Genomic DNA, 27,347 nt, shown 5'->3' on the forward strand with positions numbered 1-27,347 from the left:
TCCACATGTTTGATGGTCTGCGACTATTTCCTTTATTACGCCTTGAAGTCTAGTCGCTAAGATCTTCATAAATATCTTATAATCAATGTTTGTTAGTGATATGGGCCTGTAGGATGATACTAATCTCAGTTTATCTAATTTATCATTCTTCGGAATTAGAATGGTGTGCGCTTTCCCAAAAGAAGGTGGCAATGATTTCTGCACGTACGCATCATTAAATACTCCTACTAATATAGGGGCCAGTTCTCTTTTAAATGTCTTATATAACGCCGCACTGAGTCCGTCTGGTCCCGGTGACTTGCCCAAGTTCAAGTCGTCGATTGCCTTTTCGACTTCCCTTTCCCTTATCTTCCCTTCTAATCGCTCCTTAGTTTCATCACTCAAACGCGGCATGCGATGCAGAAAGTCTGCTTTGAAACCCTCTAAATTCGCTTCCTGAAATGCAAAGAGCGACTGGTAGTACTGGAAGAAGGCGTGGGCTATGCTCTCGTTATCGTCAACAACGGCTCCATTGATTAAAAGGTTATCGACATGGTTTTGTCGTCCGTGAGCCTTCTCTAACCCGAGCGCCCTTTTAGTGGGCGTCTCCCCTGCCGCTAGTGAATCTGCTCTTGCTCGCACGATGGCACCTTGGTAACGTTCTTTGTCGATCTGTTCAAGCTTTTCCTTGACGCTGCGCACATCGTCTTTGTACAGACCAGGCTCTCTGCACTCAAGCGTTATCAGCTGCTGAAGTAGTGTTCGCAAACCCTTTTCATTATATTCCCTCTCAAATTTAAGACAACTTGACCTTTCTATGGCTTTCATTTTAACCTTTTGTTTAAAACATTCCCACTTTTCTGCTATTGTTTCAGCTGCATCTTCGCGTATTTCATTAACAGCATCCCGTACTCCCTTTACGAAAGATTCATCATTTAATAACAACGCATTCATTTTCCAGATCTCCCAATTAAACGCATGTTTGCTTTTCCCTATACCGACATTACATTTTACGAGACAATGATCTGAGAACGATATGGGTACTACACAATAACCGTGGCATCTTGGAATTGTATCCAGCGAAATGTAGATTCGGTCCAACCGCGCATGGCTACTGCCCTGAAAACGTGTAAAAGTCACATCACGCCCCCCTTCCAGACACTCAAAAACGTCTTCAAGTTCATTTTCACTAATTAGTTTTGATAAGATTTCACTGCTTCTGTCCCGCACACCAGCATTATTGGCTCTATCTCTAGCGCTCATTACACAATTAAAGTCTCCTAGCAGTATAACGCGCTTATCACATCGAACATACTGCGAAAGGTTCGAAAAGAAAAGGGCGCGCTCGTCTACTGAATTCGGCGCATATACACATATGACGCGGAACTGAACATCACACAAAATAATATCACAAAAAACAAGCCTTCCAGACTGACAAGAAAAATACTTTGAATGTGCAGTCCAGGCAGCTTCTTCACAAAAAGAATGCACCCCCCAGCGGTGCCTAAGGCATGGCTTACCACCGCAAAATACCTGGTCGTGAAACGGCGCACCATGCTCCCGGTCTCCTCCTCCCCGTCAACCTTAGTCTCCTGGACGGCTAGTACGTCTATATCGTGGTCAGTGACCAACCGTAGCACCTGACTTCGCCTACGACTAGCCGCCAACCCTCTCACGTTTAAAGTGGCAATATTAAGGGACGGTATCTGTGCCATGTTGAGCTAAAGAAAAAAGTAGGCCCGGAGCATGGTGCTTACCGTTCACGACCAGCCCTCGGCAAGCCGCCTCCGGGACCTCCCGCCTTCCCGGCGTTGTTTGTGGGCGCCACTTTGTCCGCAGGCTTTCTCTCAGGTGGGACGTTCGGCTTTGGTTTCAAGCTCGTGCGCCTCCCAAGAGGTGTCTTTGTCGGCGGCCCTTCGCTGGTGCCGGTCGCACCGTCGTTGCGGTCCTTAGTCTGGTCATGGGGGCGCTTGACTGGCGCTCCAAGAGTCGAAGTCCGGTCGCAGTCGAGGACGGCCTCCTCCTGCTGCATTGCCGTCGCATCGTTGTCGGGCGGGTCCTCACTACTGCTCCGCGTAGACTGGACCTCAGCGGTCGCGACCTGCAGCATCCCACTCGGCTTCACGGTAGTATCAGCCACCTTGCTGACCACGCCCAAAGGCGTCGTCCCACTGGCTGTCGCTGTCGAGACCTTGTCTAGCGTTCCTTTAGCAGCGTCCTCCGCTTCGGCCACGTCCATGACGTGCTCTGCCGCAACGTCACTAGCTACTGGACCTGTTACGGTGGCATAAGATCTTACGCAGTCATCGTCTACGTGGCCGAAACGTCTACATAAGGTACATCGGGGGACTCTGCACTCACGGCGGACGTGTCCCGTGCCGTGGCAGCGCAGGCACTGCATCGCTCGACCGGGCACGACGATCAAGGCCAACTCTCCGCCGACGCGTATCTGATGTGGCAGGTCCTCCACTTTCATGCCGCTTTTCAATTTGAGAATGACGGTCCTGGTGGTTGAGGTCTTCGTTGCCATGCCTTCGACGCGCCATCGCTCCCGGCTCACCTCCTCCACCTTGCCGAACGCCGCGAATGCCGTCCGAACGTCCTCGTCGGCAACGCCGTACAGCAGCCAGTGAAGCCTTAGCTTCACCTGCTGATCCTGCGGGTCAACGATGACGCATCGTCGTCCCTTAACTTGAAGTTCCTTAAGGTCCAGCATTCTTCTTGTGGCAGTCGCATCGTTGAAGGTCACTGCCCAGACGTGGTTGATCTGGTACGCCCCTATGCATACCACATTAGGCAGCAGGCCCGTCGACAGAAGGGCGTCCCTGAAATCTTCCACCTTGTACGGTCTCGCACGTACATCACCGTGCAAAAAGACGGTATTAATCACTACTTGACCTTTAGGCAGTTGCGGCAAAATAAAGGCATAATCCTTATCGTCGTTTAGCCTGGTTCCGCGGCCAGAAGTGGCCGCTGTCGCTGCTCCACTGGAGCCCATGATTCTGCTGACCGCTCAGCTCGGCTGCCGGAAGCAGAATCGCGGCCACGCTACCGCCATCAGCGGCTTAGATTAATTTTATTGCAATTCCAAAGTTTGCTGGCCTAGAACGCCTATGAACAAGGCGCTGAAGAAATACTTTGTGTGCTCCTTCTCAAATGTAAAAAATGCACAGGAAATATATCAAATACCTACGGAAGACAGCTCTCCACAGTATGATTACACGACTTTAGTACGCTTAGCTGCTTAACGGTTTTGATTAGGAAACATCAAGAAGAGCTACGGAAAATCATATAGACTGCCAAAATGCAGTAAAACTTGGTTAGCTCAACCTGGCAAGGTGGCTATATGTTACCGCCCCGTTTCCTAGGGGTTGCAGGTAAACATAATCATCATAGTTAAAGATAAACAAAATATTCCAATCATTAGATAAGCGTAAATACGTCAGGTGACATGCATGGATTTGTATGCAACGAAAATATCTAAACAACAATCTGTGGGGCTTCTTTCAAAGGTATTTCTCGTTCATCGTTACAGATGAACTTCTGGAGCTGAGCATTGCGCTAAACAAAGTAAAATAGACGTGAAAATGGCGATGCTGTGCTTAACAATCATAATAGTGCACTATTACAATGGCATTTCCTTTCCGGCCCCACATTAACAGAGCCAAGATACGACATGCCGCTGCTATCAAAATTAAGGCGGCCAAGCAAAATGTTATTGGCAGCGGTGGGATTCGAACCCACGCCCCCGAAGAGACTGGTGCCTTAAACCAGCGCCTTAGACCGCTCGGCCACGCTACCGCCATCAGCGGCGTAAATGAATTTTGTTGCAATTCCAATGTTTGCTGGCCTAGAACGGCTATAAACAAGGCGTTGAACAAACACTTTGTGTGCTCCTTCCCAAATGTAAAAAATGCACAGGAAATATATCAAATATTTACGGAAGACAGCTCTCTACAGTATAATTACACGACTTTAGTACGCTTAGCTGCTTAAAGGTTTTGATTAGGAAACATCAAGAAGAGCTACGGCAAATCATATAGACTGCCAAAGATGCAGTAAAACTTGGTTAGCTCAACCTGGCAAGGTGGCTTTATGTTACCGCTCCGTTTCGTAGGGGTTGCAGGTAAACATAATCATCATAGTTAAAGATAAATAAAATATTCCAATCATTAGATACGCGTAAATACGTCAGGTGACTTGCATGGATTTGAATGCAACGAAAATATCTAAAGAACAATCTTTGGGACTGCTTTCAAAGGTATTTCTCGTTCATCGTTACAGATGAACTTCTGGAGCTGTGCATTGCGCTAAACAAAGTAACATAGAAGCGAAAATGGCGATGCTGTGCTTACTAATCATAATATTGCACTAATATAATGGCATTTCCGTTCCCGCCCCACTTTCAAAGACCCTAGATACGACATGCCGCTGCTATCAAAATTCAGGCGTCCAAGCAAAAAGTTGTTGGCAGCGGTGGGATTCGAACCCACGCCCCCGAAGAGACTGGTGCCTTAAACCAGCGCCTTAGACCGCTCGGCCACGCTACCGCCAACAGCGGCTTAAATGAATTTTATTGCAATTCCAATGTTTGCTGGCCTCGAACGCCTATAAACAAGGCGCTGAAGAAATACTTTGTGTGCTCCTTCTCAATAGTAAAAAATGCACGGGAAATATATCAAATACCTACGGAAGACAGCTCTCCACAGTATGAATACACGACTTTAGTACGCTTAGCTGCTTAACGGTTTTGATTACGAAACATCAAGAAGAGCTACGCAAAATCATATAGACTGCCAAAGATGCAGTAAAACCTGATTAGCTCAACCTGGCAAGGTGGCTATATGTTACCGCCCGGTTTCGTAGGGGTTGCAGATAAACATAATCTTCATAGTTAAAGATAAATAAAATATTCCAATCATTAGATAAGCGTAATTACGTCAGGTGACATGCACGGATTTGAATGCAATAAAAGTATCTAAACAACAATCTTTTGGACTTAGTTCAAAGGTGTTTCTCGTTCATCTTTAGAGATTAACTTCTGGAGCTGTGCATTGCGCTAAACAAAGTAACGTAGACGTGAGAATGGCGATGCTGTGCTTACTAATAATAGTGCAGTATTATAATGGCATTTCCGTTCCCGCCCCACATTCAAAGACCCAAGATACGACATGCCGCTGTAATCAAAATTCAGGCGTCCAAGCAAAATGTTGTTGGCAGCGGTGGGATTCGAACCCACGCCCCCGAAGAGACTGGTGCCTTAAACCAGCGCCTTAGACCGCTCGGCCACGCTACCGCCATGTGCGCAGTTGCCGGAGCGTGCGACTCTTTGCCTGGAGCCGCTCGCGACACGTGTCGCGTGGCGTGCTACACGTGTCGCTGGCGGCTGTACGCAACGAGTCGCACGCCACGCGACCTCGTTTTTGTCGCGCCTGTCGCGCCTTCTCTCGGAGCTGGAAGAAAACAAGGTCGGGCACCCTGCCCGGGGAGTGTCGCAGTTTGGCGCCAAGTGGATCACGTTCAGAGGCGGTTGACGGCAGCTAGAGTGTACTAGACAATTGCAGGCCACTGCTCGAGACGTTCATTTGGGGGTTCCCCAGCCCTTTGATCGGAGGCGCTAGTTAACGCGGGCGTGAGAGAGAAAATCTGGGGGCCTTTGCTCCTGGAATATATGATTCAGCCTAGGCACTACGGAGCAGGTTTCTTAGCGCGTGAGTGTTTAGAAAAACTTGAGCGTTTAGTAAAAGTTTATTTACTCTGTGTGAAAAAAATTATGTGAGTAAACATATGTGCACATAATTGAACAAGCGATATTCGAGTAACGCGTTCACAATTCATTATGGGAGAGTTTCGTGATCTGACAGAACAGCGACGACCGAAACGAGGTTGTTTGTAGTCAGAAGGGCCTAACACAAGCGCAGGTTTTCGCACATTTCATAAGTGTTTACTATTACAGGGTTGGACGAATGTGCGCAGGAAATGGCGCGTGAAACGCTCGATCGCAAGCAGCAGAGCTCTTTAAATCGAAAGGCATAATAAAGGGATCTTTAAGAATGCATAGTCGAGTTGAGTCAGATTTATAGCCTTAGTCACACCCCTGCCCCATCGAATATAATTTTCCACAGTTTGGAAACTGTACACAGCCTTTCGCTAGTTACATAGAAGATCCCGGTTTTGCCCACTGAAATAGGCCGGTAACGCCTGTTGGCAACAAAGCCATCGACAAGCTTATTAAGGGCACCGATAGACCCCAGAAATTAATTAAAAGTAATCCGCGCGGATTTTCCTCCTCGGTAGCTTCGTGCTCCATTTGTGTGGATGACAGTTTTCCCTTTGATTAACCATCGTTCACCTTGCCGGATCCAGAAGAAGTATTTGCGAATACACGAGCGGGTTTCAAACAGTTTTAATCACTGCTGTATATGTAAATCAAGTTTACCTTTAATTGCACAGGACATATCTTACACGCGCTACACACGCAGACGCTAGATTTCATAAAGAAAAAAAAACATGTCAGTTGCAGTTAGCCCACGAAAACACATACACACGCCACACGAAGGCTTGGAAGTTTTGTATATTTGGTGACTACTTATAACGGCACAGAGGTAAGGTTTAAATGAGAGCTCTTCACACGGCTATACAAGGTTTCATGCGATTTGGAACAAAAATAGACATGGATTCTCGTAATATTTGCTGATAATTATTTTAATGGCGGCTGCAGGAACCCCGATGTGCTAAGCTTTCTTTCCCCTAAGCATCCAGTCTCAATTGCGGAGCTTAGGACTGGGGCGCCTAATATCGGGAAATCGTGAGCACCGGCTAGAGCCGCTGACGACTCATCGCGACGTTTCTCCACTTAGTGACTATGACGCAGCTAAATGCGGCTACTAGCATTAGTTACATTTACTGTGCGCTTCCGGCGTGCTTTCACTGTCGCATGCAGAATGTTAATGTCTTACGCGAACCCCGTTTGGTTTTCTTTTGCAGGCGGACCGCAAATACGTAAGTATGCAATAATACATGCACAGTTCTGTTTCAGTATGGGGCCTTACGGTATCTTAAGCTTACCAGTGCTGTAGAAGTTCGTCATGGCTTTTCCGCATTGCTGAAAGATATCTGTTTTGAGTCATCTCTGGAATATTACGCCATTGTTACAAAAGAAATAGGGAGAGTAGAAAAACTCTACCGGATTTTTCTTTATAATAAAGCACATGCAGCATTCTATGTGAAATTACACTTCCGCATATTCAGATCTCGGGAGCAATCACCAGAGGTAATGATTTATTTATATATAGAGAGAGAAGGTACTGCCTCACTATATACATATATAAAGTGAAATTTTTTGAAGCCAGCAAACAATGAGACCAAGTGCAGTATAGGGGAAATTATCTGCAGTTTTTATATGAATTACAGAAATGATAAATAAATGGAAATGAAGGTAGATGAGAAAATAACTGGAGGTGGCATACGAAGCCACGTCATCGCATTATCCGTGCGGTGCTCTTACCAACTTAACTACCGCGGCACCGTTTTCCCGTCAACTTTCTGGGGTATTCATGCTTATCTGCTAGAACTTACCCTCGGAGTATTAACGAGCGCCACTTCAGACGCCCATGGTAGTGCATGTCGAACATCCTGTCTACCGCATGCGTCACCACATGAAAAAACGACTTGCCGCAGGTGGGGAACGATCCGACGCTTTCGCTCGATCCATCGTTCACCACCTGCGGCAAGTTGCTTTGTCACCGGCTCTCGTTGCCATTAATTTATAATTGCTTTAATTCAATTAGTAAGTACAAGTAATTTCTCCTATGGTGTCCTTTGTGTCTTTGTTGGCTTCGTATGAATTATAAAAATCGGGCCCTTAGGTTAACGTCGTTTCTTCTCATTCATATATATATATACGTGACGAGAACAGCTGTAGCTAAGGCCGTGGGTGGCAAACAAATGAAGGTGGTCTTTTCAAATGGGCCTAAATGATCGTTATTGCTATCATGGCCGTAAACATAATAATTGGAGGCAAATAATTTTCTAGCGCAATAACGGAACAAGCAAATAGACAAAACGCAAGGCGAAACACTCTCTTTTGTCTTCTCTATTTGTCCCGTTCTTGCGCCGAAAGATAGCACGACAATGGGGAACCCAGAAGTAACGACAATAGTTTATTTTTATTTGCAATATTTCTTCAAACATTCCAGACATTATTCATTTGCCCAGTACTCTCTCTGGGACGCAATGAACTTGTCCCGGCACGTTATTCATTGTTCACAACTGTTCAGCGATATTTGCACACTGATGACCCTCAGCGCTTCAGTTATTTTCTTGTCCATCTCCTTCACATCTTGAGAACGCTTATCTTTAAGCTCACGTTTCAGCCTTAGAAATAAGGCTCAAGGGGCAAAATACGGCGATCGAGTAAAGGGTTAGGCAAGACGGCGTTGTCAAATCATTTTTTTTTTGTCTAAAAGTGCTGCAGTCGCAATGCTAAGTGTGGGTGGTAACAACGTGATGCCCGAGCCACTCGCCGGGGTTCCTAAAGTTGTGGAGTTTTCATCAAACTGCATCCCGCGACCGCTTGGGCACTTCAACTTAAAAATGCCGGCTGCTTGCCTGAACCTCGTGGTTCAAATTGGAAAGGAACGAGATCTTTGATAATAAAAAATTTTCCAGTAGAGAACACATCTTGATGCACAGATTTTCCATGACATTCACCATCACAAAAGCAAAGCAGGCGGTGACAGAAGCTCAATATAAATCGAAACCAGCGAGCAGACAAAAACTTCACGCGAGGACGCTGCTTGGTGTGCCGATGGCGACTGTAGTGTGGCGCACGCTTCCGCGTCCCTCCCACCTGCCTTAAAAGAAAGAAGAGGTTTCGTTACTTTCAGATTCGTCTCGTGCGCCATACGGGCAAGCCTAGCCCAACAGCACATTCTTGTGAAGTTAGTTATTAGATAGGATATTTAGGTAGCTAATTATGTTAGGGAACGAAGGAGAATGGGGATGAAAGAGAGGAAAGCTACAGGAAGCCTTTTTCAGGTTGATGTTAACAATATACTTCGCTTGCTTTTAAATCTATCGGCATCTGAGCTACCACACCGCGTATGGTGTCAAAAAGCGTCGTGCGTTTGCGATAAGCAACTGCTGACAGAAAAACAAAAGAAAAAAAGCGGTGGCTGGCAGGAATGCTGCTGTCACAGTAAACTATTGCTGATTGCTAATACTAATTTCTACAGCTGTTATTGCTAATTGCTATAATGAGTGAATTATGAGCAAGAGTGAGCTAGAATCAAGTTTAGCTGCAAGAGCCCTGTCTAACCGGCTCTTATTTAAGCCACATTCGCTGTTTCTACGCAAGAACTCGTCGATACGGTAAGTACTCCATGCAGCCTCATGTGGTCGTCTTGCATCGGCTTTACATTCTTTTTTTTTTCAGCTACATGTTTACCTGTAGAAAACTATAACCATGGTAACCTAGCTGTTTCACGTAAGCGCTCCAATGAAATTCGTTCGCGGGCTAAGGTTGTGTAGCGCGAATAGAAAGAAAGAAAGAAAAAGAAAGAAAGGAAGAAAGAAAGAAGAAAAGAATGAAAGAAAGAAAGAAAGAAAGAAACTGCCGATCCAACGCAGATGTTAGAATCAATGTGGAGCGAAGTGCATGCATGCATGCATTACATCGGTCACAAGCTCTGCCGAACTATCAGGCGCATCCAGAGTGCAATATGTCTACTCAGGCGATGTGTTTTGGACGAAGACGACGTATTCCGAGGAAGGTATGATGATGACAGGTGTACAGGCACAGACGAGTAAGATGCATGCGTAAATACGTTTAAGGATTTTGTGCCTCCTGTGTCACCGTGGCATACACCTATAGTGCTGGAGGATTGGCCAAGAATAAGCACATGCGCAGTAGCATGTACTGAATGGTTAAAACGAAGAATATCAAGTAAATCAAATAATACATTGAATATAATGCCTTAATTCATTAAGAATTAAGTGGGATATAGAGATACCTATGAACCGACGTTATCTCTTTAGCTGTTATATAATTTTCTTTATTACGCAGAACAAAGAGGCACTTGGTTGGTTGGTTCGAGTACAGGGATTATATAGGTTCATTTGCTAGTATTTGCATTCGGCACTCACATAACCTCGGTATATCCACAAGAATTATCGCCAAGGTACTGACCGATCCGGCAGTAGACAGGCGAAACCCGGGAGGGTGGGAAAAGTAGGCTTCGCTTTCAAAACAATGCCCGTGTACATCGTCTGTGTAAACCTAAATGTCTTGCCTGTTCTCGCTGTACAACTTCAGTTTTTCAATAAGCACTACGTAATAGATCGTTGTACCAGTGGGCGCTCAGCTCTCGCTGTCCTCGAATCTTGCTGTCTGGCTCCAACGCAGTGAAGTGGAAGATCTTCCAGTCCGAGGTTCACGAGGTAATCGAGCGTCCAGGTGGCGATGGAAGTCAGGGCGAGTGCCTCGTGGTCTGCTTCTACGACCCCACCTCGAGCGAATGGGATGCCAGCGTGGTGATGGACCTGGAGAGAGCGCCGTTCTCGGAGGCCTGCACTCACCTGGTCTACTCGGACGTAGTGATCGACAAAGACGCGGGAGGGGTCCTAGATTTCCGCAGGACGGACCTGGCCATCAGTGAGCTCACATTGAACGACTTGATTGATTGATTGATTGATTGATTGATTGATTGATTGATTGATTGATTGATTGATTGATTGATTTTAAAATGGGAAACTGTGAGTCCTTCCGATTCCCCGCAACCACTCTGGACACCCCCGATGTCAACTGTGCTGAAACTGTGTGATGCCCGTCATGGACCGATTCGCAGATGTCGACAACGTCATAGTTGAGTTGAGTTGAGTTGTAGGCTACTGGTGGGATTAGCCTTGCAGTTGCTGCCGGCAATTGCTCCACCGTAGCGACGCTTAAAATAAATGAATCACATAATCAGACACAGACCTCCCAATTACAAATGGTCACTCCTCAGTTCACCATGTGGAAGCCAAATCCGTGTCCTGTAGGTAATTTAACAGAAGGCGAGAGACCTCCTTCCTACACAATCGGTTCCCGCGCGGGAAAGCAATGTCCTGAAGAGAACTGTGAGGAAGTCCTGTGTTCTTGAGGGACCCGAATAACACCCTCCTTTCCGCGTTATAACTGCAAACTGAAGCAAATAATTGAACAGAACGCATTGCAGGTTTCTCAGTATGCTATCAAGCTAACTAGTATTGACTGGTACACTGTCTGTAACAACCTTCGTTGCACACTTTGTACCACCCGCACTTGGGGTATTCTTTTTCGTCATATACAACCTGGAATGTCGCGCTCAGTTGGCTCAGATCGTTCTAGATATATTTGTCGCTCACTACAAAAAACATGCATGGCTGACCAGAATGCGTGGGGCACCTGCAGTAGCGTTAGGTTCCTGCTCCCGATACCCCAGTATATCGGAACTATTCTGGTCAACGCAATAATCTAGACTACTTAAATGGCTCGATCACTCATACGGAGCTTAAAGCAGCACTAAATTCGATAAGGTGCAATACAGTCTCTGGCACAAAAAATATTCAATATACCTTTGTACATAACTTTACTCAGCCGGATTTTTGCTAACTTGTCACCTACCTAAATAAAGTATAGAAAAGCGGAGCACTTCCGCCTATACGGAAATAGACTACCGCAGTTCGAATACCTAAGCCTCGCAAACCTCTAGATAGTCGGCATTTGTGTTGACCGTTTATCTCTACTATGCAGAGAACGAGTGCAGAGAAGGAGTGCGCTGGTCTTGGCTGGTTGGCACGTAGCTGTAGCTGCACACAGCTGGGTTGCGTAACTGTTTGTTAAAACTTGGCATTAACTGTTCGTTAAAGACGTGGCAGCTTGCTATGAGGATGCACCCGATGGGGTGATTTCATTGCTATCCCGGCACAGATGCCGTGTTTTTGTTGGTCTTCTGCGCTGAGCCTGCGTTTTATATGTACTGCATTCACCCGCATTAAACCAGGGGTTGTTAGATCCGCGGTTTGTCTATCGCCCTCACTTCATCTCGTTCGAGCGCTGTTTGTTCCCGACCCCGAATTTCACTTCTTTTGTTCGTAACTCGCAACATGCTTGGTACTTCAACGAAATGTTAAACACCATGCCTCGCATAGTTCACTGAAGTGACAGATGAAAAGCAAATATATACATGCCTCGCACAGCGCGGAAAAATCGGGAGAAGGCAAGCATTCAGCAAGTACTATCTTGAAAATACATTCACCTACACATTTCAAACTTCGGGAACACGTCCCTTTAGAGCTAGGCGGCCACCATTTCTGCTAAGTATGATATCTCCTGTATTGTTGGCACTTCTCCGGAAGCGGGGAAACTTTTGAAGCGTTTTATATAACGCCTCTTAAATGATCCAAAAATTAGGGTGTGTGAGTTTTTCTTAACCGATAACTGACGCACACAGGTAAAAATTTCCCGTGACATTGTTCATGGCATTCGTCACGTTCCCTTAAAATTGAAACCTCGTCAGTGATCTAATTCTTCATTTTTCTTTTCTGAAAACCGTGAGAACAGGCGTATAATGTTCTTTTGTGCTTTGTCGTAAAACGTCGATTTGTGCCCAAGATCAAGCTTACTGTTACGCTAGGTCTGCAGTACACGGTGCTGAAATTGTAAGTTGGTTATTGTTATGATTCTCACGGATTTACTAAGCCAGAAAGAACTCGAAGCCATTCGAGCCAGCGCTGAAGAAAGATCAGCCTGCATAAATGGCTGCTGCTCCTAATTCGTGACGGAAATCGCTAACGCCCTGCGCAGAGCTGCTGCCGAAGTTCATGGAACAGGCGACACACACACAAACCACCGTGTTGGCCGAGCTACGATCTCGCAATCCAAAAGACACCGAGAGCATAGAGGCGACCCTTTTTCCTTCGGAGTCGCCGAAACTCGACATGTTCGCAAGCGCCATGCAGGCCTTCCTGGAGAGCTACGGCTTCTTGGGACTAAGCCTGGACGTCTACAACCCTTCCAGCAAACTTGACAGCAGTAACCATTACATGCAAATGATCAAGGTGAGCCCTGGAAGAGCGTGCAAATGCGCAATGCCGCACAAGTTCGTTATTACGTCCCTCGGTATACTGCGCTTTCCCGGTTGTAACATTGCCGAAGACGCGTTCTCGTATTCTGCACGCTCAGTATATACGGTACGGTTAGTGTTACGCGTCGCCAGTTCACCCAAAACTGTTATTTAAGACCAGCGATCACTTTTCTCTAAAAGCGGCGCTGCCTTGTAGATTACACTGTTCATAGAGAGAACGGGGAAATTTATTAATGGTGTATTCGATTGGTCACGCTCTGATCCTTTTTGTTTAGAACCGATAGATGCATAGGTCGCTTGAAATCCAAGCAAGGCTCCAACTTCCCGATTGAACGTTTTCTTTACGCTATCTCGGAGCAAGCATCACGTTAGCTTGGGCACCGTGGTGTGGCTCCACTGAACGTTTAAGCCCGACATCGACAAGCGGTGGCATCTGGCTTCGACACATTGCCCCCGCAGAAGAAACGCCTTGCAGAGCTAGTTATTGCGTAAACGTGACAGATTTCATCGGAACTATACTTCCGACGAAACTCTTAGGCGCCGGATTAGCACAAGCAGATGCCTTGCTCTCCGTGTATCAACCTTCAATTCGACGTGACACAATGATACACTGCCGCCCCTGTTTGGCGTAAGCAGGCCACAGCGCCGCTGAAAGAAGCCACAACCGGGGGAAAACAATGTCACAGCGAGCTATTGTCACGGCCAGACTGCTATGCGTATGCACCACGCGCGTGCACTCTAGTCCAACTATGCTGTCGCTGCGGACGCGTTGGCACACCGGTCGCCAGGCGCGGTTACCACTGTTACCACTAGACGGTCCCGTGACCGTCTAGCGACCAAACCTCGCTGCGCTCCCAGTTTGGAGTATACATGCACGTAAAGTGCATGTATACAGCTAATATTTGATCTTGTCGTTTCGCCTTTTGTGTGTGCGTGTGTGTGTGTGTCTGTTCGTGCGTGCGTGTGTGTGTGCGTGTTTGCATCCCGAGAAGGCTAGGACATATCACATCCCCAATCACCACTCTGATGACTTTGCTTCTCAAATTTGTTAAATTCGGCGCTGTTTCAGGGTCTGAAACCAGGCTTGTCCCAGCACAAGTACTTACTGGCAGCGAATGTGTATTTCACCAAAGGTTTCAACGATGGACTTGACTACAAAGAACTCGTGAAGTGAGCATTCATATGCGTTTTCTTTAGGTGTTAATCGTGATCCCGGTGGGAAATCAACGCAGAATGTTTTTCACTTGCTTCTTGATAAAATCAATGTTTAACCCCCCTCACGCTTACACTTGCAATGCGTCATGATTCCCAAGCAACTCAGTAAGGGTTCGTTTGTTCGACATAGTTTTGTGAGCTGAAGAATCAAAGACAGAAAAAACGCACGGAACAGCAGTCTTAAACTGCCCTTTATTTCGAGCTATACCATGAGCCGCACGTTGCAATCGGACCGCATCGACGATGTTCTTATGCCAGGTGTCCACTGCTTTTGTTGTTCCAGTTTCAGTCGATTTCTTCCATTACACACCGCGCGGCGGTGTCTGAGTGGCTGTCGTCCCGTTGCTACGAGGTCGACTGTTCCATTCCAGCCGAGGAGGCTACATTCCGATTCGGGCGTATTGCAAGAACTAGTATACTTAGGACGATAGAGCAGGACGTCATATAATGAAGTGGTCGTCAAAATTGATTCCGAGCCTGTCACCCCGCCCACTTAACACCACTTGTTGTATTACATCGATTTTCCACTCTTAATAAGCGCAGGGTATTCAAATTGGCGCACGCTTTGTATGTCTATACTCTGACCTTTGTCGCTTTCGCAATGGCATTGCGAACTCGTCGTGGTTGCTGAGTGGCTATGGCGTTCGGCTGCTGAGCACGAGGTCACGGGATGGAATCCCGGCCACGGCGGCCGCATTTCGATACGGCGAAATGCGAAAACACCCGTGCACTTAGATTTAGGTGCACGTTAAAGAACCCCAGGTGGTCGAAATTTTCGGAGTCCTGCACTACGGCGTGCCTCATAATAAGTGGTTTTGGCACGTGAAACCCTATAATTTAATGGCATTGCGAAAGAAAGGCGTATTGTCACGCGCACTCTGGAATGTATGGCGATATACTTGTATACAAAAAAAATCGCTAGCGTGGCCACTTGTTTCGGCCTAGTGTATTACGTGAGGCTTCCAAATGTCTCGCGTGGATAAAGTTTTCAAAAACGGTCAACGGAAACGTACAAGGCTGTAAGAGGCTATGGCCTGTTTTTTCATAGATATACATACTAGAAAATAACGAAAATCTGCGCCCTTTGGTGTAGACCGTTCACATAAGTTTTTGGGACTGTGCGCGCGTGAGAAATTCTGTATAGACTAGTTGTTTTCTTTCGCGTTCCCCACACTGCACACTTATTCGACTTGTGTAAGACGTTTCAAATTTGCGCTCTCCAACAGAAACGTCGACATACTTATCATGGGCACTCACAACCTGATCAAGGATGACAAGATAACTGCGTTCCCGAGCCCTCTGTACGGGCCGAAGCCAAGCGACATCTCTTGGGTGCGTCCGAACAACTGCCACCCGCGTGCTGCGATTTGATCGGTTCTTAAGGGACACCTAAGAGCGACTGCGAAACTTTTTAAATCAGTGAAATATTGTTTCGAAATTCTAGTTTAATTCATGTGGCGGTAAAGTGCTGGAGGATCCTGCCTTAGGCCTACGTACAACCTATGTATATACGTGAGGCACATTGCTCTCTTTCTTCAGATTTGCCATCCAATACCTTATCTGCGTGTAAGACAATGTAAAATAAATAAATAAATAAATAAATAAATAAATAAATAACAATCTTGGGAAACTCTACGCAAACTTACACGCGCACACATTACACGCGTGGCAGAAGCTGTGTTGTAAAAAAGAAACGGTTTTGGGTGTTTATTGTACCTGTAAGAAGCGTATAAAAAATTTCGGTTATTCTTGAGGCGCGTAAGCAAGATCAGGCCTTCTCGTTGTGTTTTTGGTGGCACCCATGTTCTGATGCAATATATCGTAGTTGCATTATGTCCAGTAGGCTCGGTCTGCTTTGTTCTTCGGCCTGCGCCGTTTCTTCTGGGGAGAGCCGTTCTCCCCGTCAGCAGAGATAAGTCGTAGCTGCCGCCAGATAACCAGTACAGATAAGCAGCCACGCGAACTGGTATTCTTGTAAAACGCAGAGCGTACGAAACCAGCTCTGGAAATGCGCCGCACAGAATAAAAAATAAAAGGAAAATAAAAGTAAAAAAGAAAGGTGCGGAATGAAAGAAAAAATTATAAAGTGGGCGTTGTTATGACGTGAATGTCACGTGGGTCCTGGGCTTCGATAAGGGAGAAGCCTGAGGCGGAGTCGCTTGCGAACGCTGGTAGAGGCAGTGAGAAAATAAACTGTTTTAGTTTAGCGTGTTTAGGGTAATAACTGGCTTGCGGAGTGGTGGGCTCGAAAAGTTAACCAACCCATAACGTTTTGATCACACAAGCTATTTTTCAGATTTAACGTTAGCAGCTTTTGCGCGGTTTACGTAAACACTATGGCAACGTGGCGGCGATCCTGCCCAACGCTTGGAACTGAATTTGGCGTTGCCGTTGTGGAGCTCGCTTCGTTCGCAGCGAATCACTGTGTAAAACGGCTACCGCTCAGTCTCAGGCCTGTTCGACGACAGATTATTACGGATAACGTCGCGGAGTTTCCTAGGTCGCTTCTCATTTCGTACGCTCCGAAACCTAAAAAGACAAACTTGTGGGATTGCAGCGCCACTTAACGGCGAGGTCGTGAGCTAGGCGCGGGACGTCTCGCTTGTGCATACTCATATCACCGCCCATCGGCAGGCACGAAAAGCACAGGTACGACGCGCTCATGGCTTCAATTGCGTTGTTTCCCGCACTCTTCGAAATCGCACGCCAGGCTTGGAGAGTAAGTAAATGACTTATGGGCGCCATGTATGCGAAATTCTGGGCACCATCCCATTGGACCATCAACGTCCTACAGATGTCCAGCAGAGATCCGAAAAGGGGCATTCGGACGTCCCCAGGACATATCTAAGAAACCTGTGGATCATTCTTGGATGTCCATGGGATCGTCCCATGGACGCGGATTGGCGTTCATAGAAACGTCCCACGAACATCCTATTGGTATATTCGGACGTCCAAGAGATGTTCAAATATGAATTATTTTTATTGCATAATCCCGAGTACATACTAGAGACATTTTTGTCAAGATGTAGGACGCTTCTGGGACGTTCTGTGTTACCAATCGTCCAAAGTACGTTTGTGGGACATTTGGTTGTGGAGTTTAAGACATTCACAGGGCGTCCGTATTGATTATAAGTGACTATAGTTAGGACGTTCCTCTGTATAATAATAATAATAATAATAATAATAATAATAATAATAATAATAATAATAATAATAATAATAATAATAATAACAATAATAATAATAATAATAAACAATGCAGTGGAGCGTCGCCCCTGAGTTCGTCTCGTCACAATGCTCCGTGCACTGTGTTGGACGCGCAGGACAACGTCATCGACACCGTGGTGACCGCCACCGGCAGCACGGATCGCCTGGTGGCCAGCATCTCCTACTCTGGCCACGAGTTCATTTTGAACAAGAGCATCGACGATGCCGAGCTCGGCGTGCCGGGAAAGCTCGCCTCGAACATGAGCGTCGGCGGCCCCTACACGCACATCAGAGGGATTCTGTCGTTCTTCGAGGTACGAGGCCTTGCAGTCGAAACTCGGCAGCTTGGAACCAAAACGAAGAACGTGCAGTGGAATACCGCGCACTGTTGAAATCGGTGGGCGCTAAGCTATTTTTTGGGGTATATAGATGGTTGTGCTAGATAGACACCAAAGAGAAAAAAGATTTGACTTGTATTAGTAAACTACCCGTCTGCGAGATAAAGAAAGAAAGAAAGAGAGAGAGAAAGAAAGAAAGAAAGAAAGAAAGAAAGAAAGAAAGAAAGAAAGAAAGAAAGAAAGAAAGAAAGAAAGAAAGAAAGGCGCTGGGGTGGCTTGGTAAGTTAGAAAAGGCGCAAGAACGAAATACAGGTATCGACGCCACCTTGAAGTTTCCGTTCCAGCTCACCATGGCGTCGTCAATGGTTACGCCGACTGATTGAGCCTAGGTAACTTTTTATCGCTAAAGATTAGCTACAATTTATCGCAAAGGAGTCAAGGACTGAACTTAGCAAGTTAGCGAAAGAACGTTTACTGAGCAACAACGGCTCAAATACGAGAAAACAATTCAAGATCCATGACTTTTTTTGCAAAGGAGAGCGCAAAAATCATGTCAAACCAACTAGCCCAACAGCTTAGTATTCTAAAATTCATGTCGTCACACGGACATACCGGCGTTGAGGTTTGGGCATGAAATTAAAGAATAACGTTTCGCCTTCATTTTCTTTTGTAATAACCAACCTCTAGCCATAGAGTTAACGAATACGGGGTTCAAAAAGAATACTTTATCCGTTTAGGCTGGTTTAATGTTTTCCTCTAGACTCTTACACAAGATTACACCCTTTGGGTCGTATCTTGCCGCACAACGATAATCGTCGTCTGTCTTGTCCGCATTTCCTTTCCTTAACGCTGCGAGCCCGGTACTTCCAAGTCACGAACAGCATGCGCGCTATCAGCATGACAGAATATTCTCGACGGGAACGTAGCGAGTGCAGCGTTTTCAAGAAAGGAGATGCATGCAAGACAGATGACGATACTCGTTGTGTGACAAATATACACCCCAAAGGGCGCACATTTGTCTAAGAATGTAAGGTCGATTTATTGTTAAGTGCTAATATTAAGTGTTATGTGATGAGATACGCGGATAGAGACAACCCAGGCTCTCGATTTCTTGTTGGTTCCAACGATGTGAAGCCAACACACAATGAAACCAAAGAAAGCATAGGGGGAAAAGAAGAGTCAATTACTTCTGTGCTTTCCCTCAGGACTTCAATATCTGTTGAATTCATGTATTTCTGACAATGTGTGACTTTACATTAATGTAGGCATATTATGTCGCGTTATGTGGATGCCATGTTTAAGTTATCTAGATGCTACCGTGATGCCATGGGAAGAAGTTGCTTCTGTTAAAGCAATATATGAGAATGAATTGACACTTTCATTTTTTGAATGAAGCGAATGATCGCCACTGATTCACATAGGGGAATATTCATATCCGCGGGATGCATGAGAGCTAAACTCTGCAGGCAAAGGTATGAGAACGCAGAAGATAACGTGCGCAGCTAGTGCGAACCAGGAAAGTGTCCGAACATGTAACTTACTGAAATGCTCTTTCCTTTGACCCAAGCAGACGACGCAACTAAAAGCTGCCGCATCGTCTGCCGAATGTGGAAGTCCTAATTAAAGCGCCCTCTAACGTTAGACCCATACTGATACTATATGGGCCCAACGTTGGGAGATGCTATTAGGCTGAGGTAAGAAGAACACACACAGACACACACACAAACAAAATTACAAAGTGACCGAAACAGGCTTTGGGTGCGTATGTAGCTTGAGTAGGCTACAATTTTAAGGCTCCCTAATGTGTTTGTTTACTTACAAGTGTTCAGCGAATCCCGCGATCTCACCGCGATTCACGCTCAGCGATACGCGCAGCGATTCACTCTGCACCCCCAACGGGGGCTAACGGTGTCCTGCGGCTAAACGTGAAGTCGCGCCTTCCATTTCTAGCTGTGGCGGCCACATTCGAATGCGAATACAATATGTGCTCGTGCACCAAAGCTGTAGGGCGGAGGCTAAAAGCTCCCACGTGGTAAAAAAAAAAGAATTAATCCGAACGGCGCCAAACGTGGGGATGACGCTAACTCGAGTTGTCTGCCATAGTATCCGAATTCTATCCCCCAAGTATCGTTTTCACTTGTAAACAGCCGACGGCGTCCTTCGACATAGACGCAGGACGTTTGAAAACGTAGAACACGAATAGATTTCACGTCGTAAGTTAATTGTCATAGGAAACAGCTAATTAAAGAATCACTTCGATAAATTACGTAATCGTCGGCGGCTCTCCGTTGCCCGGTCTATAGGAAGGCGCTCTCCTTCTTGCGGGAGCAGCATGTCTGCGCCGTCTGACGTTCGCCTCGCGTTAATCGCCTGATGTAAAGTGTGCGCATGTTTTTTTTTTCTTTCTTATAGTTCCTGTATCAATCTGAAGCCGCATAGTCATTTCTCTATTTAGTAATCCGAATCAATAAATAAAACTATGCACCAGGTGTCAGTTTCAGCGCCTGTTTATCGCATTGCGCCGAGAGCCTACCAGCGGATCAATTTTGTCACGACAACCGTTGCGCAAATGGAAAAGCCAAGCGCGTCATCCCCTCCCCTTCCCATGCAGTCGCTTAATAACCGTTAAAATTGAGCTCTGACCTCGGAGAGTGCGGTGACTCACCTATTGTTCCTTATGGATTTAAAAAAACGAACTAAGGTGACAGCGCGTAGGAACCTTTATTGACTACAAACGCAAATAACACGAAAGCAAGAACAGGTTCAACCTGAAGCGTCCAAGTGCACTGCCATATTCGCTGACCGGAGCACCTGGATGGCGGTAACTGGCGCAAGGCTGCGTGATCTGCTTAAATATTGCGCATTCACGGGTACGTCTTGACAGGGTGACGTAACACGTGCAAAAAATAAAAGAGAGGACGAATATACACCGCACAAGCAATGTCTATCGTGTTAAATGCATTCTCTCCTATCCTCTTTTGTCCGTGCGAGGCCGTGCTACCCAAGCATCGATATGCATCAACACCAACTTGCCCACCTTTCAATCATGCGGCAGTGAGCATACACGGGGCCTGACGTCACGAAGCTGCATTGTTGGCTTTAAGGGTAGCCATAGTGGAGGTGTCTTGGAGATAATCCTGACCATCGACGGAAATCCAAACCCCCGGTATACGAGCGCTGTCGCATGCATTTCACTCCAATCGGAAGGCGGACGTCCCTGACGAGAATCTGACATGCGAGCTAAAGCTCTCGTCGGCTTCTAAAGCGTAAACTTTGGAGTCGCGCTCCTTTCCCGGCTAAAAGCTTTAAAACACCGTATTTCATACGCCCCGCAGATCTGCGTGATGATCCACAGTGAGCCGTGGAAGCACGCAGTCAACAGGGATGCCAGCTGCCCCGTAGCCAACAGGGGTCTCTACTGGGTGGGCTACGACAATGCCTGGAGCATCAGACAGAAGGTGAGTATCGTAGATAATCCGTCTAAAACCGACATCGTATAATGCGTTTCCTGTAGCAATACTTGAATACTTTTCGAGGCGCTTAGAACACAGCATTTTTTTTCCTGGGACCTGTGTTTTTTCGCCCGTATTCTTCCTCTACGCTTTGGTCAACGGGGCGAGAGGTTCAGTTTAATTTGTCCATTCGACATTTTCTGCGCATTAGGCTCTCTCAATATGCGTCGGGGAACTGACCACCCTTCATTAGGTCGAACATGTCGTAGAATCGGGGTTCGTTAAATCAAGTTTTCACTATATCTGTTTCTCAATAAATTCCATTTCCATTTCCAACTATCTCGTTTGTTTTCTTCACGTTATCTTTTTCCCTTTGTGCGGCAAGACACGTGATTCCATCGCTGAGCGAGTTCTGAATTCGTAGTTATTATTGAGTAGTAATATTCACGAAATAAGCACAATATGCATGACCCCATATTCAATGTGTACTGGGGCCATTAAAAATATAGCAAGAAATTGTCAGTACATCGCTGAGTTGAAATGAACTTGGGATTAAGGGAAAAAAATATAAAAAAGAACATATAGGGCACAACATCAACTGCGAAAAATAAAATATTACAGCAAAGCTTACAGACGTCAGAATGAAGCTCTTCAAAAAATAAAATTAGTTGAGTGATAGCAAAATAAACCACTTGGCAATAAGCACATTCTGACAGGTTAAAAAGAGTTACACAGCTATTATGAAAGTTTGAATGCAATAACCCCGCCAACCCAGCAGGAAGAAAGTAATGGTTCAAAGTAACACTTTTCCAGTTTCCGTAGCAAGTTTTGTGTGTTGTTAATTTCGTGCGGGATGCTACACCACCCTTTTGTTCCAGCAAACTCAAATAAGTGTTTGCCATAGACGTTTCTTTTTTATTATAGATTCAAGTTGTCAAACATTGTTCCAAGCAAAGCGTTGTAGGAGTGCATAGTAATAAAACTTGGAAAGGCCGGTTGTGCTTTATTGCGTTATTATTGGGAGCAGTGTTTCTTCATAAGTATGTTTGCCGGACGAATGTCGTTATTTGCCGAACGCAGGTTATATATGCGCTCGATCGTGGTTTGGCGGGCATAGCCATCAAGAACATGGAGATGGACGACTGGAACACAGTATGCAAACGAAGGATGGTGCTCACGAAGACGGTGGCCCAGCAGATGAAACATTGTCGAGTCATGCCAAGACGCAAACAGTGACCATCTAACCACTGACTGCCATCCAAGAGGAGGGATACGATGGGAGCGCCAAATTAGTTAATTCCTTGCCAATATTTCTTAACGTGAAAGATAACAACCGCAACATTATTAGCGATTTTTTTACGTGCGCTCTATCGAATTTTCGCAGAAGCATCGAACAGCGCGTATAAATAACCTGAGATGTAAATTTTTGTGACGAAAGCCTTACTGAATATATCGGCGCGAAAATATGGCACATATATACCACTAGGACTAAGATTGCTCCTAAATTTTAGTCTGTCATCGGAAGTGCTACCTTACTGAACACGTGTGTTTATCATTGAGCTGCAATTTTTTTGTGATATCGCTTGTAAGATGTTATTTTTGCCCTGACGAAATTTTGATTGCGTTGGTTTACAGCAAAGGGTTATTGCAATGTAGTGTGTAACTACCATATTCTATTTCCAGGGCTGACTAAGAATATATTCAGCACATTTCAAGCCAGGAATTAGTCAGATGGGCTGTTGGTCCAACTATGTTTATGTTGATTTCAGTACCTGAGTCAATGAAAAAAAAGTGTGGCAGCAAAATCAGGCCAATTGTCATGACTGCTTTGTTGAGTTACGCAGAATACGCGATGCTCCTTGAGGTGCACTAGGCCTTACCCAGCTGTAGAAAAGGCGTACGTTGTCGTGCCCCTGTGTACTTGCGTGTGGGACAATATGGGACGTTGCTGAGCTACGCTTTCGGGGCTCCCACAGGTTAGCGCGTTAAAAAGTGCCAAATGTGATAAAGTATCCCTCCACACTCTTTCAATATATTTCTCATGGCATGCGTCAGGCTGCGTCAGTTTTGTAGCAGATTTTCGGGATTTGCGCCTCAAGTTTCACCCCAGTCGAACCATTTCTGCCGAGCAGACTTGACTTCCCTACCACCTGTCTTTTACTTATCAATATTTATGTTTCGTAGCTTATGGTTAAAAAGACAATCCCTAAATAATTAGCTATTTGACCATCGAGACGTCTGTCGTAAGAAATTCGTCGTAAGGCCGAATTGATGTCACAGGTCATTAATGTATATTTTTTTTTACTTGTTCAAAAAAAAAAGGATCAATACGCACAGCGACAACTTACAGGATAATTTGGGTAGCACTTTACCTGAACGATAACCGATTGTCATATGGTAGGATCATTATATTCCAATAGAAATGTCAACAAAACGTTATGGCGAGATCACTAAGGGACGTACGCAACCGTTTAGTAGAAAAAGAACTCGGATACATTGCGCAAGATACAGCGTAATTGTGTCCTCTGCCATTTTTTCTTACTCGAAAGCGGGCATAATTTCGTCATTTATATTGGATATTAATATTCAGGAAACTAAGGGGACGTTTAATAGTCAGGCAAGTGACGAACAGTTTGCGATTGGTGCTCAACCTTCAGAGACCATTGTCCTTTACCATGACAATGCTTTCAGTCCAGCCTCTCTGGCCATGCGCAATTTTTTTACGGAAAAAATCTATGGCAACGTTCTTACACCGTTCATACAGGCCAGAACAGACCTGGCCTGGCCTCTGATTATTATCTTTTTTGCGTTTCTCATGTCCCAACTGAAGGGTTGTCATCTTGAAACCTTCGAACACACAAAAACTTTGTTGATGAATGCGCTAAATATTTCGGAAAGTAGCTTCCAGCTTTGCTACGAATAATGTATTAGTCACTGGAACCGCGGCGATAATTTTCGAAGATGTTACTTTGTGGGATTGGAGGAGGTACTCATTTTATAAGATTTCATAATGAAAGCATTTGTTATAAAGGCAATATTATTACTAGTCGGACACAGCTCATATCTTCAACCCAAGGGGATTACGCCAGACTTCTTTCCCCGTGGTGGTTAAGTTGCCAAAAACATGCCCATCTTCCATATTTCAGCTAAGTAGGGCTTAATATAGTTTAGTTTCACACATTGTCTTGCATGCCTTTGTTCCAAAAGATTCAAGAAACCAAGGAGTAGAAAAAAAAAAGAAGAGGGAACATCAGCGCAATTAGGCAGTGTACATGGTGGGCCACGCTGTGCTGGAATAAAGGGTAAAGGAAATAAAAGATGATACTAGGGATAGAAGGGTTGAATATAGAAAAACAATTTTCGCAGGTCCAACACACACCTTGGAGCCTATGTAGCTGAGTTTTCGCGGAGCGCTTAGTCAGGTAATCTAAATTTCCACATTTCCTTCCTGCGTCTTCAGTGTAGGCGAAAACGGCACGCACTCGCGTGCTGTCACACACATGCTACACAATGTGCTATATTGACCCGTGCTAGCATCAAGCCACTGTGCTAGTAGTTAAAGCATGGGGCTGCTGTGCCGGGAGACAGAGACTCGATTCCACCATCGTGCGCGTAATTAATGCTTTTTTTTTCAGTTGTAAGCTATTCATCAAAACTAGCACCACTCAACAGTACCCAGCAGTCATGGCCAGGGAAGTCCGGTAGGGTTCCTAATGAAATCGTCCCTTTGAGAGTGCGCACACTAACGCGATACAACGTGCTGCAAATTTCATAGTCAATCGCAAACTCTTGTAGAATACATGCAACAAGCCGCTTTAGTTTATGCATACATAGGCTTATTGCACCTTACAAAGTACGTTGTCACAAAGTTTGAGTGAATAGAGCTGAAAGCACGGAATTGCTCTAATTATTACCAGGAAAGAAACAAAAAAACAAAATGTTTTGATCGCACCGCTGGTACGATCGGTTGTTGGGAACTCGGCGCTGACGCCCGTGGTTGTACGTGGGTCGCAAGCCCCAAGGGTAGCGTTGGCCTGGCGGCCTGGGGTACAACTGGAAGCATCCGAAGGTCCCGGCAAAGCATGAGTCGACTGGTAACAACAAAACAACTTGTTTATTTTAACATCGCAAAGAGTTGGCGGTCAGGTTGACCGAAGTAGAGAGACGGGAGAGCACTTTACTCAACAGAAGAAATCGGAGCCCTCCTTTTGGCGTCCGGGGGCAGCTGTTTTTATACTCTCGCAGTTGAGGGCAAGAAGGAACCCCTCAAAAGACGAGCACGTGAATGTACAATGGGCTAATGGTGACGCACACTGTCGTAGCGCTGCCGTAGCACCATGTCGAGCACGATCTCGTAGCACCCTGTCGTAGCGCTGCCGTAGCACCATGTCGAGCACGATCTCGTAGCACCCTGTCGTAGCGCTGCCGTAGCACCATGTCGAGCACGATCTCGTAGCACCCTGTCGTAGCGCTGCCGGTCGGGCACAATGACTGTAATGAGAGGATGATCCTTTGCGGTCGCATCGCCTGGTTCGGGCACAATGACTGGAATGAGAGGGTGATCCTTTGCGGTCGCATCGCCGCAGTCGCGCCTGGAAACACCTGCCGATGAGCGTTGCGGCGACGACGATCGGGCCAAAATGTCTGCCGCCCCGCCGCAGTCGCGCCGGCAAAACCACGTGTCGCAGGCGAAACGCAACAGACCGCCCCGCCGGGGGAAGGAGATCCCGATGGACAGGGGACTGCATCCGCTGTCCGGAGGGATGTCGCTCGATGATGCTCATAACCGAAGTCGGGCGTCCCTCGACGTTTCTTGAGCGCAGCGCACAGAGAAGGCCTCGTTCTCTCGTTCAGGTTCGCACGGGACACTGCAAAGTGACTTCGGGAGAGTTCACATTTTTGTTCTCGTTCCCGGCAAGCGTTAGAACTACGCTGAAACTCAACCGCTCAGTCAGCAAGCACGGCACAACCCTCACTAAGCCCTGCCAGGCTCTTTCCCCTTTTTATACCACTGCCTAGTTCCTTACAGTAGTCTAGCATCACTCAGAACGCGTCCACAAATTGAAAAATTGCACTAGAAAGCATATCATCACTTTGAAACACTAAACAAAAGCAATATGTTAAAAAAAAATCCTGCCTCAGGAAGAAAAACATCAGTAACAAACAATTTTGAGGCTGATTCCTACGTTAGGGGCTTCGACTTAAGCCATCGGCGTTACCGTTGAGACTCCCCTTTTTGTAACGCACCTCAAAGGAATATTGTTGTAAAGCGAGGCTCCAGCGCAGGAGGCGGCCATTTTTGGGAGAGATGGTCTGCAGCCATTGGAGAGGGCAGTGATCCGTCTCAATGATAAACCTCGAGCCGGCTAAATAGCATGACAATTTCTGAACGGCCCACACGAGACACGCACACTCTTTCTCGGTGGCGCTATACGCCTGCTCACGACTGGTCAGCTTACGACTAGCATACAGGACGGGGTGTTCTACTTCTCCATTTTCCCGTTGGCACAGTACAACGCCCATGCCTCGCTCACTAGCATCGCACTGAACAACGAACCCTTTTGTATAGTCTGGCGATCGTAGCACAGGCTGGCTCGTTAGGGCACTCTTTAGGGCGCTAAAAGCTCTTTCCTTTGTCTCGTCCCAGACGACTGTTTGAGGCTCTGTTTTTCTTAGAGCATCCGTCAGGGGAGCCGCGATATCAGAGTACCTAGGGATGTACCTCTGATAGTAGCCGGCGACACCCAAGAACGACCGAATATCGGTCTTGGTGCGCGGTTGCGGAAAGTCTCGCACAGCGGCCACTTTTATTTCAGAGGGGCGGCGACGACCCTGACCAATCACGTGACCGAGGTAGACAACCTCGGCCTGTGCTAACTGGCACTTAGGAGCCTTTACTGTCAAGCCCGCTTCGCGCAGGCGGGTTAGCACTGCCCGCAAGTGTGCCATATGCTCAGACCAGGATGCGGAGAATATCGCTACGTCGTCTAGATACGGTAAAGCGAATTCTTGCTGTCCCCGCAACACTTTATCCATGAGGCTTGAAAAAC

The 27,347-nt window shown here is 46.2% G+C and overlaps 2 protein-coding genes and 3 non-coding genes across 5 annotated transcripts in view; 2 read left to right on the plus strand and 3 right to left on the minus strand.

Moving 5' to 3' along the window:
- LOC142574577 (uncharacterized) overlaps positions 1-10,665 on the plus strand; it is a 97,506-nt gene extending 86,841 nt beyond the window's left edge. The window contains exon 3 of the mRNA XM_075683627.1: positions 10,385-10,665. Coding sequence (XP_075539742.1) covers positions 10,385-10,665 — 281 coding nt within the window. The remainder of the gene's footprint in view (positions 1-10,384) is intronic.
- On the minus strand, positions 3,699-3,780 carry TRNAL-AAG (transfer RNA leucine (anticodon AAG)). Its single transcript has one exon. It is a non-coding gene; the product is annotated as a tRNA-Leu (tRNA).
- TRNAL-AAG (transfer RNA leucine (anticodon AAG)) lies at positions 4,448-4,529 on the minus strand. The gene has a single exon. It is a non-coding gene; the product is annotated as a tRNA-Leu (tRNA).
- TRNAL-AAG (transfer RNA leucine (anticodon AAG)) lies at positions 5,194-5,275 on the minus strand. Its single transcript has one exon. It is a non-coding gene; the product is annotated as a tRNA-Leu (tRNA).
- Positions 10,666-12,811: 2,146 nt separating the features above from the next.
- Positions 12,812-23,556, plus strand: LOC142574010 (chitinase-like protein 3). Its single transcript, XM_075683204.1, has 6 exons — positions 12,812-13,059; positions 14,155-14,255; positions 15,527-15,632; positions 17,624-17,821; positions 21,181-21,303; positions 22,378-23,556. Exons 1-6 carry the CDS (start codon positions 12,823-12,825, stop codon positions 22,531-22,533), a joined length of 921 nt encoding a protein of 306 aa, XP_075539319.1. The 5' UTR covers positions 12,812-12,822; the 3' UTR covers positions 22,534-23,556.
- Positions 23,557-27,347: the final 3,791 nt, after the last annotated feature.

The sequence above is a fragment of the Dermacentor variabilis genome, chromosome 3 (genome assembly GCF_050947875.1).
Source record: "Dermacentor variabilis isolate Ectoservices chromosome 3, ASM5094787v1, whole genome shotgun sequence".
Lineage (NCBI taxonomy): Eukaryota > Metazoa > Arthropoda > Arachnida > Ixodida > Ixodidae > Dermacentor > Dermacentor variabilis.